This window comes from Fopius arisanus, unplaced genomic scaffold (genome assembly GCF_000806365.1).
Source record: "Fopius arisanus strain USDA-PBARC FA_bdor unplaced genomic scaffold, ASM80636v1 scaffold00008, whole genome shotgun sequence".
NCBI classification, from domain to species: Eukaryota; Metazoa; Arthropoda; class Insecta; order Hymenoptera; family Braconidae; genus Fopius; species Fopius arisanus.
In genome coordinates, this window is record NW_011887747.1 from 1,451,006 (window position 1) to 1,469,917 (window position 18,912).

General features: G+C 37.5%; 2 protein-coding genes across 8 annotated transcripts in view; both read right to left on the bottom strand.

Annotated features, from left to right (window-relative positions):
* Positions 1-18,912, bottom strand: part of Mp (Multiplexin) — an 85,061-nt gene that overhangs the window by 37,767 nt on the left and 28,382 nt on the right. For all 7 annotated transcript variants that reach the window (XM_011316728.1, XM_011316727.1, XM_011316725.1 and 4 more), the window contains exons 3-4: positions 9,172-9,434; positions 8,086-8,361 (exon numbers count right to left, since the gene is read on the bottom strand). In XM_011316728.1, the coding sequence (XP_011315030.1) occupies positions 8,086-8,361; positions 9,172-9,434 (539 nt within the window). The remainder of the gene's footprint in view (positions 1-8,085; positions 8,362-9,171; positions 9,435-18,912) is intronic.
* Positions 12,417-15,323, bottom strand: LOC105273966 (prolyl 3-hydroxylase sudestada1). Its single transcript, XM_011316722.1, has 2 exons — positions 15,204-15,323; positions 12,417-15,116 (listed from the first exon to the last, which is right to left on the bottom strand). Exon 2 carries the CDS (start codon positions 14,757-14,759, stop codon positions 12,813-12,815), a length of 1,947 nt encoding a protein of 648 aa, XP_011315024.1. The 5' UTR covers positions 14,760-15,116; positions 15,204-15,323; the 3' UTR covers positions 12,417-12,812.

The window sequence follows — 18,912 nt, forward strand, 5'->3', positions numbered from 1 at the left end:
GAATTGATTTTTCCATATGGAAATAAGAATATCTGCACTCCATACTTATTTGCACAATTTGGGGCTAAAATCAGAGTTCATAGCTAAAATTGCAGTAGACGATTACTCGCTACCAATTTTTATTTTCTTCTCTAAAATTACTCGTTCAATTCCGACTCCTTTCAATAATTACAAACCAACTGTTTCCCTCCATCTACTATTCGTGTATTGGAATAAAAGTGTTCGCCGAGGCTATTTTCTCATGTGAGTACCTACTCGATGGATTTCGGACTGGAAATAACACGGATGAGCTGAAAACCATCACGGACACGAAAAAAAAACAATTTTTTGAAAGCACTCAGTTTTACTCGTCAGACATTTACGAGAGGCGAACAGCGAAAAATGGAAAAAAAAGACTTATTTCCTGCACACTACGATTCAATCCCCGTGCTAAACGCTGCATTAATTTGTTAAGAAACAGTGAATTGACACGAATCTATCAAAAGATTAAATTAATCGAATACAGACTAACTTCAGAAATATTTTTGACGGCCTTAAAACTAAATTGATATGGAAACAACCGTTTTCAGTCGCAAACAATAGTATATTATACTACAATTGATTTTCTATATGATTACATCGATAGATAGGATGTTTATTAATCAGTTAATTATCCTCAAAGTATGAAACAAGTATGCAGATGAGGAAAACTTGGTGAACGATTATAAGAACAGGAGATGATGCTGTGAGTTCAACATCAGTAGCTGCTTGAGTCTTGTTCCTCTGACGGGCTTCATCCATAATAAAATACGGATACTCATCAAGTAACCTCCATATACCCACTCGCGTCAATTAACAAACCCTCATTCACCAAACTCTCTCTTCATTCCGACCTCTATGATCCCACAGCAAAGGGTCCGATGAGAGCCGTCGAGGTTGACTCGACAACTACGACAAGCCCTGTCGATCCCATTAGGCTCCATTAGACAGCCTCTTCTTGGTGATTACTCGACCAATATATTTCTGTCGAGAGCAGCCACACTAGGTCCAAACATGTCCCGTAGCTAATCGACAAAAATACCAGTCCAAAAAACTTGACAAATTTCACATTTTTTCCCTCTCCCGCCATGGACAATCATTCTGACGCATCAATTGCCACTTTAATTTGCTCACCGCGCCATTCGTATTTATTTATATATTCAATATGTGTTGGAAAATAAATAACTGTCCTGAAATGATCAAAAAATTCAGGCAATTAAAAAATTCAAGTGCGAGTAATGTGCGATACAAACGGTCATTGATCTGCAATCGGGGAATTCAAATTACGTTCGGCTGCCCAAGGGAAAAGGGTGAGGCATCAGTGGAAATCTCATTGTATTGTACTGGAATAAATTTTACGTGGAAAAACGGACTTAGATGGAAATTCATCTGATTTCTGATGTGGATGTCATCTTGTACGTAATCGGAAAGATTTATATTTGTAAAAGGGTGGAATATTGAAAACTTCAATTCCTCGGGGATTGATGTATCTCCTACTCGTCAAATTCATTTCCTTTTGCGTTGCTTTGTATTTTTCAAAATGCAATTCAGCTTATGGCTGAATTCTGTACATATTCATATTCAATCGCAAAGTGTATTGCAATGTATTCCCCGTACGGCATACTGAAATGACATGACTTGATTCACCGACTTCACTCTTCGCATGTTGAGTTTGAAGAACGTTCCCCAAATTCTTTTACATTAACCGAGGCCAGAACGAAAAAAATGTGGAGCAGAGACTTATAGTTATAATTATAAGACGAAAAATCTTCTCGCTGTTGCATAATTTTTATTGAATACTTCTCTCTGTGGAGAATTATTGATTAAATGTCTGTAATTTAAACTAATTAGCATCGAAGGACAAATCTGAAAGTAAATCTCATTTACTTTTAAATGTTTCTTCCCCCCAATTTATGCAGCTGATATTCTCGTTGGACGGCTCCTTTTCCCTAGATTTTTTTTGCAACCCCCTCTACCTAACTGTAGGTGCAGCTAAGAAGATTCTGTGAGGAGAAAATCCGGTATAAATCCTTGGCAGCCGTTTGCCGTTGGATCCGTTATCGCTAGGGCGAGTTTTCGCGGTTGCGACTCACTAACGATAAATTCCAAAAGAAGAAGTGAACGAGGTGAGGGAGCTAAGAAGAGTGGGAGTCATGCTACTAGACTTTTCTGGAAAATCCCACTTTTTCCAAAATTAAATGGTTTGAATTTACGACATGCATTGAAATCTACGGGCATAAATTCCATGATAAATATAATCAAAGCACATTTTTTTTAGCACGCTTAATTCTAAAATACATAAAAACTGCAAAAAAAAATTCAACTCAAAAGCACATGGAGCAAAGAAGAAATCGAAAATATAATATTATAAACAAATATTTTGTTTCAAGTGCGTCATTATCGATATTCATTATTGTTTGGATATTCTGGTCATCCGATCTAAATACGTTTAACTTGATGAAATTCGGAACGGTTAGACCGGATGAGAAAAATTGAATCAAGTCTTGATTTCAATTTGCGTTACATGCCTGATCAGGATTTGATCCAATTACCATGACCAGTTTGGATGAATCACCAAGTCTGACTTGATCCAGCCTGGACCTGAACCTGTTCCTTAAATCTGAAAATGTTCACTCGATTTCCTCTAGACAGGCATAAAAATCGGTGTTGGTTTTTCACTATGAAATAAGATAAAAGAAAAAAATCCAATATAGTTTCACAATTTCAGGCGAATGGTCTAGCCCCGTTAGCATGCGGTGCTGGTGAGTGAAGTTCTAGGTTGAAATCGTAAAAGTGACCATTCCCAAGGATGGCCTGACTGAAGGAAGAGCAGTAGTATCCCAACGGTTACCACCCTCGTGCAAACAATGAGCCGATGTGAGTGTTGGTGTTACATGCACCAGTGCGGAGAAATTTTCAGGTGGAAAGAATAAGAATTGTAGGGGCAGAAAATGCCGAGATATACCCTTACTGATGTTATACACCGCACGTTTCCTTAATAACTTCCAACGAAGGAATTTTGTGGTGTGATGGGACTATACTGTACAGATGTTATAGTACGATGGTAGTGGTGGTGTTCACAGTATTTCACCGATGGTTTCCACAACGCTCCCACATCGTCTCCGGCACATGTATACATTAAACATTTATTGTCCAATAAACCACGGGCAGACACTGCGTTCACGAGAATCCGTCGTTTGGATATACGAGAGAAGAGAGGTCACGCTCATTCAGTGTCAGCAAGGCAGGCACGTGAGTTAACCCGAAAGTGACAACTATCTGAGCTTATTCCTTTTATTATCGACACGTGGCTTCCATGTTCCATTCCATTGATGACATAAATCGCTATTGTTTTCGCATCAACCGCCAGCATGCGATTTTATTTTAATGCGTAACATCTCCACTGACGTACGCTCCGAGGAAACGAGATTTATCGGGATGAAAACATTCTTGCCACAAACGTTTTCTTGATGGATGAAGCTAAGATGTAAAAGATTCCGCCAAGATGGAACATTCTTCAAAGAAGATTGAATGATTTTCATAACGTATTTGAGTTTGATGCAACTTTGCCAGCATCCGACAATGAAGTTGTTTATTTCACAAAGATTTGTCATTACATAAAATTATTTGTAATCCATACTCGTCTGATGAAATCGTCGGATTCGTATTGAGTTGTCACATTTTGCGACAGTTGTCTGGCCGTTTGTGATGAAAATATTGGAGCTGTGAATGCAATTTTCATTCAAGAATCTCTGATTGAAATTCCTGAATAAGAACACTAATTTTAATTAGTGTCGAAACGTGTGAATTTAGTTTGAATATTCTTGATCAGGGTAGCATTCGAATTGACTTGGCCTTTTTAGATCCATTGGGAAACATTCAATCAGACAGATTTAATGAGGTGTATAAATTAGGTGATCGATTTCCTCAAGTATTTTTTCAATCTAATATAGGTGTTATAAAATTGTTTTAATCTAATGAATTCTTAACAGAAGTAATCAATGCTGTATATATTTAATGACACTTTCGTGGCCACAATTATCTGTATTTATTTCAGGATAAGATTCTCGAAGCAATATATTGTTCAAGGGAAATATTAGTACAATCAATATTGTGGGTCCCGAAATAGACTTTGGTCCTCGGCTGGGAAGATGAACGGAAAAAAGGAGTGAAAATGTTTGATGCTGTTGGGTAGAGCTAGTAAGATCGATAGCCCACTACCATTGGGATTTATTCAGAATCGATAATCAATTTACTGTTCAGTTTCCGGAATAACACTGACCTGGTTCATCGTGACCGCTACGGAAACGCAATGTATCGAGCTTGACAGTTACGTGGACGAGAAACGAGAGTGAAAAATCAGGAAGTTGGACACTCAAATTCGAGTTGATCTATTATAATGCCGTAGATTAATAGATTAATTACTGTTATGAGAGATTGCTTCATTACACTGTCCATCTCATTTACGTTGATAAATGGACCTGAGAGAAAAGGCAATATGTTGTTAATAACATGCCAGAATAGATTTTTCCATTCAATCGCGCGGATGATTCCACTTTTTCAATTGATACACACAGAAATTACGAGGTCGAAACTTGTAATTTACAGGTTCGAAATCGTAATTGACGTTTCTGTTTGTACAAATTGTAATCACGCTCGCTATTCCATGACTTACCAGTGACATGATCAAGGCATGAATGGAAAGCTGAATGTTTAAAAATCTTTGTTAGCTATTCTTTACCAATTGAAACAATTTATCGATTAGCGGCATATTGTGTCCATACACTAGGACGGAAAGTTCGTATATCTGTAAACAAATGTCCGAAAACAAAGACTCTCCTCTCCCAACTCTCCTCGCTTAATACACGATCACCTGTTTGTTGCTATAATAGCCAAAATTCCATTGAATTCAATATTTAACTTCGTAGAATCCTAAAAATTGCAATTAACAAATGGTTGAATTCTATGAGCACATAAAAAGCATAAAACAAAAAAAAAATTATGCTGCAGAGAGAATTAAAACTTTTAACGATGAAAAGTTCAAAACAGCTCTACGTTCATAAATAATTAAATTTCGAATACTTTGAGCGACATTTTTAACCCAGAGATGAATTCAACAATGAAAACCACCGAGGCATAATGACAATAATTCAGCTGTAATTAATGTCTCACTTCCATCTCACTCTACATCCGCCGGAAGTACAAAATGATGCGATCCATAGGAACTTGACTGGCCGATTTGAATGCTGAATATTTCATGGGTAGCAGTAAATTTGTAATTGGCAATGTTTGACATAAAATTTACTATCGAGTGATTAAATTTCTGTTGAGACACAAACTGAGTACAGTGTACTCAACACATTGTCCATTCAAGGCTGGCAATCACTGGTGGTTGAGTAACTTTGTCGTTGAACCAATGACGGTATAGAAGGAAAGCGTCAACTTGAGTTAGTTGGTAGGTTTCCCACTGTGTAACCGGAAGCAAGCGGTTCTCTTCCCTTTCCTCGCCTGAAATCATCCCTACCCTTTCCCGCCAGTTCATACTCAGAACATGTTCCTCGTGTACGAAAGCTCGGATGTAAGAGCAGTTTCAACAGAGACTCTCGGAGAGGCCCGCTATAATTATCGTGATAGCAACTCTCCCAGTGATAAACTATTTCCGGGATAATACGCGACCTGCTCAATTTTCGTAACGTCATCCTCAGCAAGAGGTTGCATTTGAAATAATGAGGGGTCCAGGCTGCGTCTCTTGACTAACTCGTCTTCAAGATTCTTACACCATTTTTTTTTTTCGCCCTTAATTGAACGAAAAGACTGAGGCACTTGATTTTTAGGTGGATTCCCACAGCAAAATGGTTCATTGACTTTCCGAAAGGTTTAATTGGTGTCGATTTCGATATTATTCTCGGAACAATGGATAATTAATACTCACTCAGAATGACATTTAAGAACAATGGTGGCAGGAAATTTAAATAATAGAATTGATATTTAACAATTAAAGTAGATGAGAAAGTTTTCATGACCTCATGAGTTTTAGAAATACAATTGAAATAATAGGAGAAAAGACAGAAGTAATCCATCAAGTTTGCTCGCACCATCTCGATCAATCATCCCCCCATGCAATTTCCGGATTCTTCAGAACAATTAATATCCGTATTAGAAATAACTCGACAGACATGGGTTCACGCATGAGTCCTGGTAATAACTCCACCACTGAGGGAATAATTTGAAAAATTTATGCGAGTGAGAGAACATATCTTTCTGATCACACCACGAAATATTTCCTGAATCGATATTGCTCTGAGCACCTCATTAAGGAAGTTTACATGATCTCATTACCAAGCAGAGATAAGTGATACTTGTTACAAGGTACTATCGTCTCAACATCATCCTCCACTGTTGACACAGGACTACACAATCAAATGATAGAGTGACTCAATAGCGATTCAAATCTAACTCCTGACTACTTTATTGAGATTAGTTTGAAAGCGAATTGCAGCCAAGTTTCTGATTCGAAATAGCGTCCTCGCAAGACCGTTATCCCAAGAAGACATCAAAAGTCGAGTAAAAGGTGATGGGCAGAGAGGTAAAGAGAGAGAGAAAGAGAAATGGAATAGGTGGAGGACATTGGACGTACGATAAGACTCCTCGGACTCAAAGGACATTATCAGTGAGCTGAAGTAGAGGGGATTGTGATCGCTCTCTGCAATACAATCTCTGCTGCACATAGTTCTACGTCCATTGTTTTTCCTTTCGTATTGTATTACGGCACTTCTCTCCTCTCTCTCCACTTCCATTATATGTCGAACAACGTACCTTTGAATTTATTTTAATTAATTCACAAACATTCACCATGTTATTGTTGAATTGACATTGATGGAGTGACAGAGGAGTGATTATGTGGAATATTCTTGATACTCGGACTATATATATGATGAATATATTATGGAGATTGACGCGAGAGTGAAGAGCGCAGATGAGTGACGGCCTCCAATAGATGAATACATTGCCAATATCATATTCAACTTTACAGATGAGATACATGGCAGTGAGTTCACACAAATCTTTCGACTTCTGTAAAATTCAGTGTATGGATGACGTGGAAACCACTGGCGCTCAAATAATCGAAGGTGTACTATTTTTACGGTGACATAACTAGATCCAGCTAGATCGACATTTTGCTATGACATTTGCACCGTTTGAAAATCAAAATTGAGTGATTGAAGAAAGAATAGAGAGGGCAGATGTCATGGGAGAAATGAGGATTTCACTTACCGGGGAAATATCCCCGTCTATAATTCTCGTCCTCGAGTTTCCGACCAATTGTTTAATACTGAAAGGAAAAGTGGTTGTATATGTGGTATTATCACAGTCAAATCATACCGGGGCAATGTTCAAGACCTTGAAATCTTTTATCTGCAATATTTAATAATTGTTGTACCAGCAAGATGATAGACCCCTCGCTGTTCCAATTTCTATAACGAAATAACTCACTTACAGGAGAATCAAGTTATTAAGTTATTATTAATGGAATAGAATAAATAAAATTTATGTAATAATTATAACTTTGAATTTGTTACAGACGAAAAAACGGTTTTTCTGGAATGCTCATCGTAAAATCTAAAGTGCTGTGATTCGGAATCGAATTGTAAGTTGAGTAATCAATTGTTGAAATTATCCATGGTTAGGGAATACATTTTTCTTCTTTTACGGTTTTTATTGAAGTGGCCCATTTTTTACCCTTATTCGCAGATTTTTTTTCTCGCTTAACCATGGTATAAATTTTGTGAGCGAATAAAATGAACCCGGCTGCCGTTGATCGGCAGAGACCTTTGGAAATTGTCGTTTCCATTGTCGTTTCTCATCCTCAATTTATTCGTGTGCTCTCCCTTGCTGAACATTCGACGTCTTTAAACGTTGCATGAAAGCTTATGATTTATCTAATACCGTACATAACAGAGCATTAATAATCGAGGTTTATTTTTTACTCTTGAATGTTGTGGGCGGATCGAGACTCCAATTCGAACAGAGATATGATAATCAATGCAAAAATAACTGGGTACGTACATCATATTTTTCCTGAATGTGAGGTCCGGCTTGAGCAATGTAGAGTGCACTTGCAGTATCGAATACGAGTTCCTGGGGAATTCTGGTGACTCGCTGTCTCGCTACTTCATGACAGTTTAGGTAAAGTGCAACGTCAGTGGTTGACACTCTGATGACTATTTTTGACCATTTCCTTGTTAATTTTGTCACTGTGAATTGAGCTATTTCCTCCGAGTGTGAGTGCTCATCGGAGTTGGTGTAAATCAGTGAGACATTTTGATTTGGGCTCGGTCCATCCTGAATAAAGACAAAACAAAATATCAACTGCAATGTTATATTAATAAATAATAATAAAGGTAAAGGAGGTGTTACATGAAAAATGCATTTGAGAGAAGAACGAGAAATTCAACGATCGAACAGTGGAACGGTGGGCTGAGTAACTGAACTTCAAGAATCAGTGATGCGAGACTTCTTGAATGGTACGGTTGAACCCGCCATCACCCTGCCAACCATCGACTAGTCAAGTTGGAAAGCATGAACGAGCCAAGTAGTAGCGGATCACTGGATATCGACGTACGTCTTTACAAAGATATGAGATCGAATGAGAATATCAACCGGTCCTTTTAAACTCCATACCGGAAACTTGTTCACCGTGGCTCATTCTTGCTCCAAGACACGTAGCGAATGGTGCTCACCGTTAAAGTTATTGAGGCACGAGCCAGTCTGACGCAATACTTCAAGGGAATACAGCAGTAAAAACATAGGGATAGACGAGTGAATGAAGGGAACAGGAAAATTGCTGATGACGGACACAGCTAGAAAAAAACTAATACCACCACTGAAAAAAATATTAATATTACTTTTTGCAAATACCCGCGCTACTTTCTGCAAATGCAGTCGTTATCACACGAGATACGGGGTTCGATTATTATTGGTACTTTTAGTAAGGTAAATACTCGCTAAATTATTACTTATCAAAAGTTCCATTTGGAACTTGAGAGAAATGCGGAATTCTTCAACCGCTCGGGAAACTTTTGCTGGAGGCATCAAGCAATTTGTTCATTGGCTACCACTACCTTCTTTTTCTTTAATTTAATGTTGACTTACGGTGATGCGAAGTCCCAGCTGGACAATTGTATCGAAGGGATTGAGAACGGCGAACAGATAGCTGGTCCTCAGAGACATAGGCTTGAAAGTCGCTACAATGGTGAATTCACCGGATAATTTTTCTGGTAGACACAGACGATAGGGCTGCTTGACTTCTGATCCTGGACGGAATCCAAATGCCAGGAAACCATCAACTCCATCATCGACATACTGATTCTTATCCTCAGTCGTCAGTACCGCAGCTGATAATAAATCGTACACCTCTGAAATATAAATATTTCCTCTTTTTATTTATTGATTTCTCTACTTATTGGTAATAAATTGATTTTTCGGTGATTATAAAAAGTAGCTTCATTCCGCGTGTATTCGTTGCAAATATTGGTAATGGCGGGGCGGATTTGTTGGGATTGGTATACAGAATGTGGAATACGGGAAAGGCTTCCGGTATTATTTCTACAATATAGCGTTTTTGGGGGAATCGTTATTTCTCGACGTATCCCTGCTAAATGAAATTTCGAGTATACCATTCGGTGGCGTAATATGCACATATAATCACGATATTTGCACTTGTCAAGTAAATATAGCCCTGTCGCCCCCAGGAACATGCACGATTTTTGCGGCCGCAACAATTTCGCGGATTTACCACAATTTATTAATAAATGTCACGCTGACAAATTTTACTCCATTTGCCCGATACTAAATCGATAGATTACTCACCTATAATTTTATCGATTTAAAAGATAGTGGTTTGGTACTATTTTTCTTGCCGGAGCAGTATTATAAATATTGAATTAATGATTAAACGCAGTTAATGCTTCAACGCATTCCAGAAAACTTTTCTTCTTCCATTGCCTGAAAAATTTCGTTTTACCTGTCCTATATCTATCGAGATGGACATTGATTGATCATTTTTTTATTTTGTCTTTTTTCATTTTCTAATAATAATACTTCATTTGTTACTTTAATGCAGAAATAGCGACCATAAGGCTCATCTCCATTTGTAGCGGCATTAAGCCACTGTATCCCCTATACAAATTAATTTCCAAGGATTTACCATTAAAAAAAAAACAACCAAATACTTTCATCGTATTCCGTTTCTCTAATTCAACGAAATTTGCATTAAACTCCACCTATCGCTGATCCCCACTGGAGGGACATGAACGTCGAGTACTTCGTGCAACTACGGCAAAGAAAATTCTCGACAATGTGAAATTTATTGTTGAAACGTCCGCACTTGGAGTTACGATCTTTTTCAGCCTTTATTATCCTATATATATCGTGACTATTGGAAGAAAGAAGTGGAAAAGCGGAAATGGGATGAGGCAGAAGGGAGGTACGAGAGGAAGTATTATGCAAAACTAAGAGAACTCAGGGATAGAAAACGGGGTATGAGAAACAAATCTGGAGAATCTCGAGATGTGTGTGACGCTGGTGACACCGTCACTCATATATCATGTCAATTGATGACAGAACGGTGACCAACAGCACCTGAAGCGTCCAAAGCTCCCAGACAACAGTAATCGATATTTATGACCGAAGTACGGAGCCATATAGCAAATCGCATTAAAACCAAACTCCCGGGCCAGTTGGTTTGCTTGTTCTCTCCACTGAACAAATGTTCAGCTTTTTACAGTATTTTCGCGCATTGGTATAAAATATCGAAATAGACGTTCCCCAGAATCGATAGCCTTTGGCTTGGGTGGCAATTTTGCACGTGGGGAAGGCTTGTCTGTGTTTCCTCCCGAGGGTTGAACGTGATTTTTCCGCGCAGCGGGAGGAAAGTTGTCACTTTCTGCCCGCCGGGTTCAAAGTATATATTTCCATCACATTTCTGCATGAATAAAACTTGATCATTGTCCATTTTTATTGGACTTATCCAGTTGCTGCTTATCAGGCTCAACAGCTTACGGATTACCGACTATTGAGTTTGAAACAAATAGTCAAGTGATAAAACTTCGATTTTTATATTAATTGCTGATAACTGGAGCGAGTTCCAATGAATAAATGGAATTTATGATCGTTTACGCGGGACAAATGCCGGTTTAGGTGAGAGCAAAGTTGAAACCAAGATTGATCGACCAGAGTAGATGTTAATGACAACCAACAGGTCAAACTAATCAAGAAAATCAGTCGCGCCTCACGCATACCGCTTTGTAACTTGAAAAGCTTGACTACTCCATTTATTCACTATTAAATTTCCGAGAACTGTCTCATCGATTTCGAGCTCAAGTGGTAACTCAAATGAAAATGTTTGCCATTCAAATTTCAACCGATAGAATTCAACATCATTCAACGTCACGTCACTCGGCTCAATTTCTCGGGGAAAAACTCAACGAATTCGTTTGTATGCAGTGAACTTTGCGGAAAATATTCGAATAATTTTGAACCTCGACTGCTATTGGCAGATTATTACTTCCCCAAAGTTTCGATCAGGGGACTCATATGCAATTATCGAATGCGATTTTCACAGGCTAGTGTGCGATTCCTCAAAAAATTTCAACCTAATGAGCATGACGACACAAAGTAACATCGAATAACATAATTAACGGCTATCCTACGCTAAATCGATGAGTGGTTTCAGTGAATTCGATATCACTCGTCAAATCAAATCCTCTTCAAACAAAATATCGTTCAGCGGCATTTCTATTTCGCGCACGCAAAATCTTTGGAATCTGACTAGAACAAAAAAAATAGGATTTATTTTCTATATCTACACTACGTAGAAGGATCCATTGGATTATAGACCTCATTCATCGGTACGACAATGACAATTTAACAAATACAACCCATTTAAGCATCCTCCTGTACAATGGAAAAATGAAATAATTTATAGGATAATCTGAGTCGAATTAATTGGGTACTCAGTAATATCGTGTACAATATGAGTTATAGTTGAACAAACTCACAGAGAGAACGCATAAGCCTTTACACATCAGATAAAATGCTCCACCGTTTGTCACATTTATCTTATTAAATCACAGAGTAGAAGAGAGAAATGATGATAATTAAATTTAATATTCCTCTAAAAAATGTTGATACCAGCTTTCCAATACTAATTCTTGATATTTATTATGTTAATCTGTACGAATGTTTGTCAATGTATTGTTTGTTTGCGCACAATATGTCGACGAGTAATGCAGGGAAACTATTTCTCAATCCTATCTAACTGCTAAAAAAATTTAATTAGTACCTGATTCTCACGGCGAAAGAATAGATATAGGAAGTTATGTTGAAATCATTTATGTACGAAATCATAGATCATAAATACTGATATTTATTAACACGAAGATTATGTTACATGTACAAGATTACATCGTAATAGATCCTCATGTTTGACCATCATTCATCGAAACCATTCAATCGTAAAGATCAACCCACTTTTCATTTTTTGTTGTCTCATCCTATAGTACAGATTTGTACATCATAGTTATTTCCAAAACAAACTGAGGATAAATAAATTTTTATCACATCGTTTAAAACTAATAAATAAAGGTGAGAAAAATAACAATAAACCCATATAGTACGTGGAATGAGAACTTGAAGTTATTCCTGCTTTTTGTTCTCACTCGTTTGACTTTGAGGACAGCCTTTCTATCATCTCCGTATAAACCACTTATTTATAAGATTCAAAAATAATTGTTTCATTCATAATAAGTGCAAATGAGATTGTAAAAAAATCCCTCGTAATAATGATTGACATATTTTTGCAATCTGCAGGTGTCAGGGATTTTTCGAATTAAACAGAGATGATTATCTTCAGAGGGAACTCGAATAATAGGTGTATCTTGCTCCTTACAATCAACGTAATCAATGGTATCATCCTCAGATCCATGACTAGTGTTGAACTGCATGATCACATCTAGAGTGGCTGGTTCAGCAACAGGATCTCCAGACTGGTCATCAGTTTCCGTGTACTTGGACGAATCGGAGAGAGAATCGGCGATATCAGAGGCATCAGGATCATCCGTGTCAGGTTGAAGAGATGAATCTCTCCGCTCCTCCTCGTAATTCTCGATTCTTGAGCAAGTTGGCTGGTCCTCCCTCCACTTTTTTTTCTTCATCTTTATAGTCATGACTCTCTCATCATCCGAGTTGTCACTGCTGCTGTACACCTCGCTAGCTTTCGGAATTTTCTTCAAACCATTGATATTCTTTTTACCAAGACACTCAAGATCTTTAACAATTTCCTCGCTGACCTCCTTTCTCTTCGAAATCAATGTTTTTGAGCATTCCACTGCTTTGACAATGTCCCCATAATTTTGTTCACATTCCTCCGGCTCATAAATGAGCGTATAGCTACCCTTGGACCACCTCTGCAGCTCAATCACCATCCTAGGTTTCATTGTATTGCCATCAGGAATGAGTTCGAGTTCAGTATAGTTTTTCAACAGTCTAAAGAATTCAATTGACTTGAACATCTCATAAAATTTCCTAAGAGTACTTGGCAGAGTAGTCTCCTCAGCTACCTCATAGTTTCTACGATCAGCAGGTCCCATTTTTTTCCAAGAGATCTCCTCGCTTATTAACTCAGTAGAAACTTTCAGGTAGACCTCCTCCTTGAAGAAGTGAGCAAGATGAGTGCAGAATTTTTTTTCAAGTTCCCCTTGGATGCCAATCACAATATTTTTCGAGAGATACGAGTCCATTACCCATGAACTCAATTCTCCATCAGTCTCTGAAGGTTGGTGAAACGTTAACTCAATTGCAGGTCTTGGAGGTCGAGTGTCACGACTAACTGGACTATGGAACCATCCGTGTACCGTCCATCTACTCTTGTCAGGAGATATTACCTCTGCAACTTGGTGGTAAGAGGTATTTGTCACCTCGAAGAAGACTAAAGAGTTGTATTCAGGGATAAGAGAGTGAACTATATCCCTGGGGCGATCCAGGGAGTCAGTGTCGAATAAATCGAGTGATCCACCGTCCTCTGCGGTCCAATTCTCAGATAAATAGAGTACGTAGGCAATTTTTCTGTCAGCCATATAGTCATCGTGGCAGAGGAAGTAATCAGTATCACAATAACAAGATGAAAACATAGAAATTGCGGTGCTCAGGCCAATTCCAGCATTGGTGTCAATCCAACTTCTCACATCGTTCTCGAAAACGTCGTGCAGTCGAGTTATGTACTCGGTCTTGACGTCTCCGAGGTCTTCTGTTTGTTCGAAGCAATAAAGATCCATTCCCTCTCTTCTACCCTTTACCACTGACAGCTCATTTTTCAATTCTTCCATAAATGTCGCACTTCTAATGAAGTTTGGAATCTTGCAGACACGAAATGGAGTGGTGATTATTTCCAGTCTGGAACTTTTTAGGGGAGTGAATTCTAGCCAGTGCCTCCGGAAGAGGGACTCGAATTCTGGATTGTAAATATGGTTCAACGGAATTGAAGGTTTAAATCGTTTGCATGTGGGTTCTTCTTCAGCCATAATGTTTGACAATATTAGAATTTTTCCAGGCAGAATAATGTTGTGGTAGCGATGATTCAATTCTTGTGATTTACTGACATTCTTGCAGATTTTTTGAGGATTGAACTGACTGAGCAGGTGATCAGATGAGATCCTGAGGATGATGTTACCTAATTTCTGCATTGTGAAATTCTCAACTCGCAGAATTTGTAATACATCATTTTTTACTGTGTTTGTCTACCACTTTAGTGTAAAATCGTTTGACTCCACTCCACGTGCTGAGGTGAATCCACATTAATTTTTTTTTTAATGCAGGTTAGATCTATTTTATCAGGAGCAAATCATTTTTTTATCTCATGACTGCTGCTAGCTCAACTTCATATTTGCTTGGTCAAGTTTTTCTCAACTTTTAAGATAATTTCGAGGAGAAATTTCGTGCCCGTTGTCTTGGTTTTGTTTACGGTTTTCGGGGGGTTACGTTCTCTGGCACTTGTTTGTACGAATAACGTGCGGCCCACGTGGTCGGAGAAACCGCATGTGCTACGGAAATCAATGTGTCTAGTGAATTTATGAATTTCACATTCTCGTTTCTCAATTAAATATGAATTATGAATATTTAAACGTTACCTCTGAATTCTGCACTCTATAATAATTTTTTCGAATCCATTTATTGTTATTTTCGAACCATCCAAGTGCAATCTTGAAATTTCACAAACTCGTTACGTCGTTCACTATCGCGCCACTCCATACTGCACTCAACCTAACTCGCCCAGAAAACATTCGACCCCAATCGCAAATATGTAGTGGTGTGTCACAGCTACATACATATCCGACATATTACCACGTGGTTGCACATCCTACAATTCGTTATCGTTTTCCGTGCATCAATATTTCAAAGTGAAAACAAATTAAATGTCTTTACTAACGAAATTATTTGAGCAGCTGTTTTGTATAGTCGCCCACTTTAATTCGTGAGCATTTCATATGGAACGTAATTTCAATTTGTTGACGAACTTCAGTAGGCAATTGGATAACAATCAAAGATTTATTCTCCATGATGTGTTTTTTTTTCGGGAGGATATTCTGCTATTAATAATGAATTTTTTTGGTGCTATTTTTGGCTGGTTTATCATTTAGATTACTTTGTCTTCATTGATTTGAAATTAAAATAGAGAATGCGATGTATTGGGTATGAAATAAAAATAGATTGTAATTGAATGATGGACGATTTGACAACGGAGAGATGTCCTAAACATTGATTTCTGTTTGTTCGTTTTGTTTTGCTTTTTATCAAGGTGGTCAGCTTGTTTTACGCTCAAACTGCTAAGTTACCATCTAGAGACCCCACAGCGTCGCCATATTTCCTCATATCCGGCGCTAACTTTCAAATCATAAACGAGTCACTATGATATGATTAACGCTGAAATAAAATTTTAGGTTTGTGGAAAATATATCGTTAAAAAATAACAAATTTAATTAGAAATAAAAAAATCCTCTATCTGCGTTAGAAAATTCGAAAGGAAAAATTGATTAACAAGATTTAATCCGGACATAAATTTTTTTTTTATATGGTTTTTAGTACTTTTTCTAATTCTCAAATCTACGTGTACGCATAAAATGTTCCAATAACGTAGGATTTGTGAGATCCAAGAATGTATAAAGCGAAGTTATGTTATTAACTTTACGACAACATCATCTCCTTCCTTCTCTGACAAGAAATTTTTCGTCGTACGTTTAAACATGGATTTTGAACCCTGGGGATTGCATAAAAGGCTGAAATTGGCAATTATGTAATGATAACTACGACTTTTTCAAATGGCGGGCTTTTCCATCCGGTAAAACGTGCGGACGGCTATATAAATTCTATATTATAGAATTCAAGAGTTCGTTCGAAATAAAATTTAAAAAGAAAAACCATTTCCCACCCTTGAAAGTCATAGATATTTTTTTTAGCGCAATAAATTTCTTCCGGCCCAGGGAGAGCTTATTCTGAAGCACACGGAAAGCAATAAAACTTGAAAATTTCGATAGAAACAAGCAGTCGACCGGGTTTATTTGCCAGGAGGCATTTAACCATTACTTTATGCGTTTGTTTCTTTTTCTCATTTTTCATTTCTATCAAAAAAATTGACCTCCGTAGCTATTCCGACAACAAATTTTCCCGAAAAACAAAAAAATGGAAGTTTCTTCATATTTTATTCCGAACGCGTACATCTCTTTGATTGGTCTAGGGGTGACGAAGATAAATAACGAAAGCTGATCTCCATGCAATTACACGAAATATCTCTTTTCAGAACTCTGATCTTTCCAAAGGACTCATTGTCTACTTTGCTGACGCAATAGCACTTTACTTTAATATTGCCATCAAAAGTTGGAGGAAAGTTGACAATCGATGTTCACTGCTCAGTTCACCGGGAAAACGAAGCTATGGTGATGATGTTTGTTAATAATTGCGTCACTAATTGGTTTTTCCCAAGCGCTTTATATTCGTCAAAGGGCATGCGGGTATCACCAAGTTTCTCCATCAGTTCTGTTTTGAGCCATGTTAATTATCTTCGGAGACGTTCGAGTGTCCTGAAAACCAACGTGGTGAATTATTCCAAAGTTAGTGAATTAGCTCAGGTATTTTTACCAACTGATCTCTCTCCCTATTTGAAATATCTAAAATTTACGCCTGAGCGAATAAATCTTGCAAAATTCACCACTTGAAACTTCGTCACGTCGGAGCAAATCTACAGTCAGATTTCATGAGAGTCGCTAACTAATCTCCTCTCGTATTGGAGAGAAAATGAGAGATTTTTGTAATTGCCGGAACACACGGAAAACTAATATGAAACTTTCAAGAAATTTAAACATTAAAATTACCGATGCGAAAGAGGTATTCGAGTCTGAATAACGTTACGGTAGCAATCCCAGGATGAAAATAGTCGTGCATCCGTTAACTCCCTTAAACACTAATGTTGTATTAATAAAAATAAATGAGACGAAGTGAAATGAGATCATTTAAAATTCATGAGAAACAAGAGCAGATCATTTTCTTTATTAGGATGATCCCGACTTTGAAGAAAACTCGTATAATTTTACATTTTCATTCGTTTCGGAATAGTGGAGGGTGATTTTTCCAACCCCGGGACTTTTCCAAATTATTTTAAGAGTCATTGCCGAGTAAGTACATACCCCCCTCACTTTCTATAAATAGAGCATTGCACATCAAATTAAGAGCTCCATGCCGAGAGGTGTGACTAAGGAGACACCCATCCAAGTACTAGCCCGACTAAACGTAGCTTATCACTAGATTATATCCCGATATTCCAATTTCCAATCATTAACCATGATAGTTGAGAATTCCAAACAGTGCCAATATAATTGAAATATTATAACACTAACATAATATTTTAATAGATAATATCAGCTTAATGGAAATCGATAATGAAGAGAAATTACGATTCAAAAAATTTTTTCAGTTCTAAACCGTTGTTCTATTCAAAGAACAGACAATTGTTCTGTTCTGCTGCCAGGGCAAACCATTAACTCGAGGCAAATGATATTTCATAATTACTTTCTATTATATTAACTGTCATGCACAATTGGCGAAGTCGTTCATTATGAGAGAAAAGCCTAAATCTTATGAAAAAATAATAACAATTCCTCTCAACACGTAACTACTGGAGAACGAGAATGCACACCTGAGTCGTATTGTACCTAATGTTTCACAGGAGCATTGTTATCTATGATAGTGCTCGTAAAGATTATTAGTATTATGTACATTGAAATACTACAATACATTGAGTCAGATAAATTCGCGGCATCTGGGATTGCACTCGTAAGTAAAGAATTTAAATACGTACATGACAATGCTTGCAAGCTATTGTTTATTATGAGTTGGATACTATAATTGTTATGCAATCTTATCTTAGCGATGTTCCACTGAGTCCATTCAATCGGGAATTAAAAATCCCTATTCCAAAATGGTGTCTCTGCTAACTAACAGCTAACCACTCATTCGATATGAAAACTTTGACTGCAAACAAGTAGGCGAAAATTGTTTGTCATGAAATTTTCAATGGTATCACTTTAATTAAAAGTTTTAATTCTGTAAAGTGCGAAGTTGCTATGAACCCAGTGGTTTGCTAATTCGTAAGGTGAAGTAATTCCGTTGATTCAATGTCATTCGATGAATGAAAGAGAAAATGTAGTTTCAGAAGCGGTTTTCTTTTTCATTCCGCATTTTGATTCATATGGCATTTCCCAAGGTTTTACGACATTCTAACGTCATATAACGTTGCCAGTCGCAAGAAACCATAACACTAAAAACTTGAAGATTATTGCACGCTTT

What these genes read in the sequence shown, in the direction of transcription:
- LOC105273966 (XM_011316722.1), bottom strand. Translation starts at nt 14,759, where the DNA reads ATGCAGAAATTAGGTAACATCATCCTCAGGATCTCATCTGATCACCTG.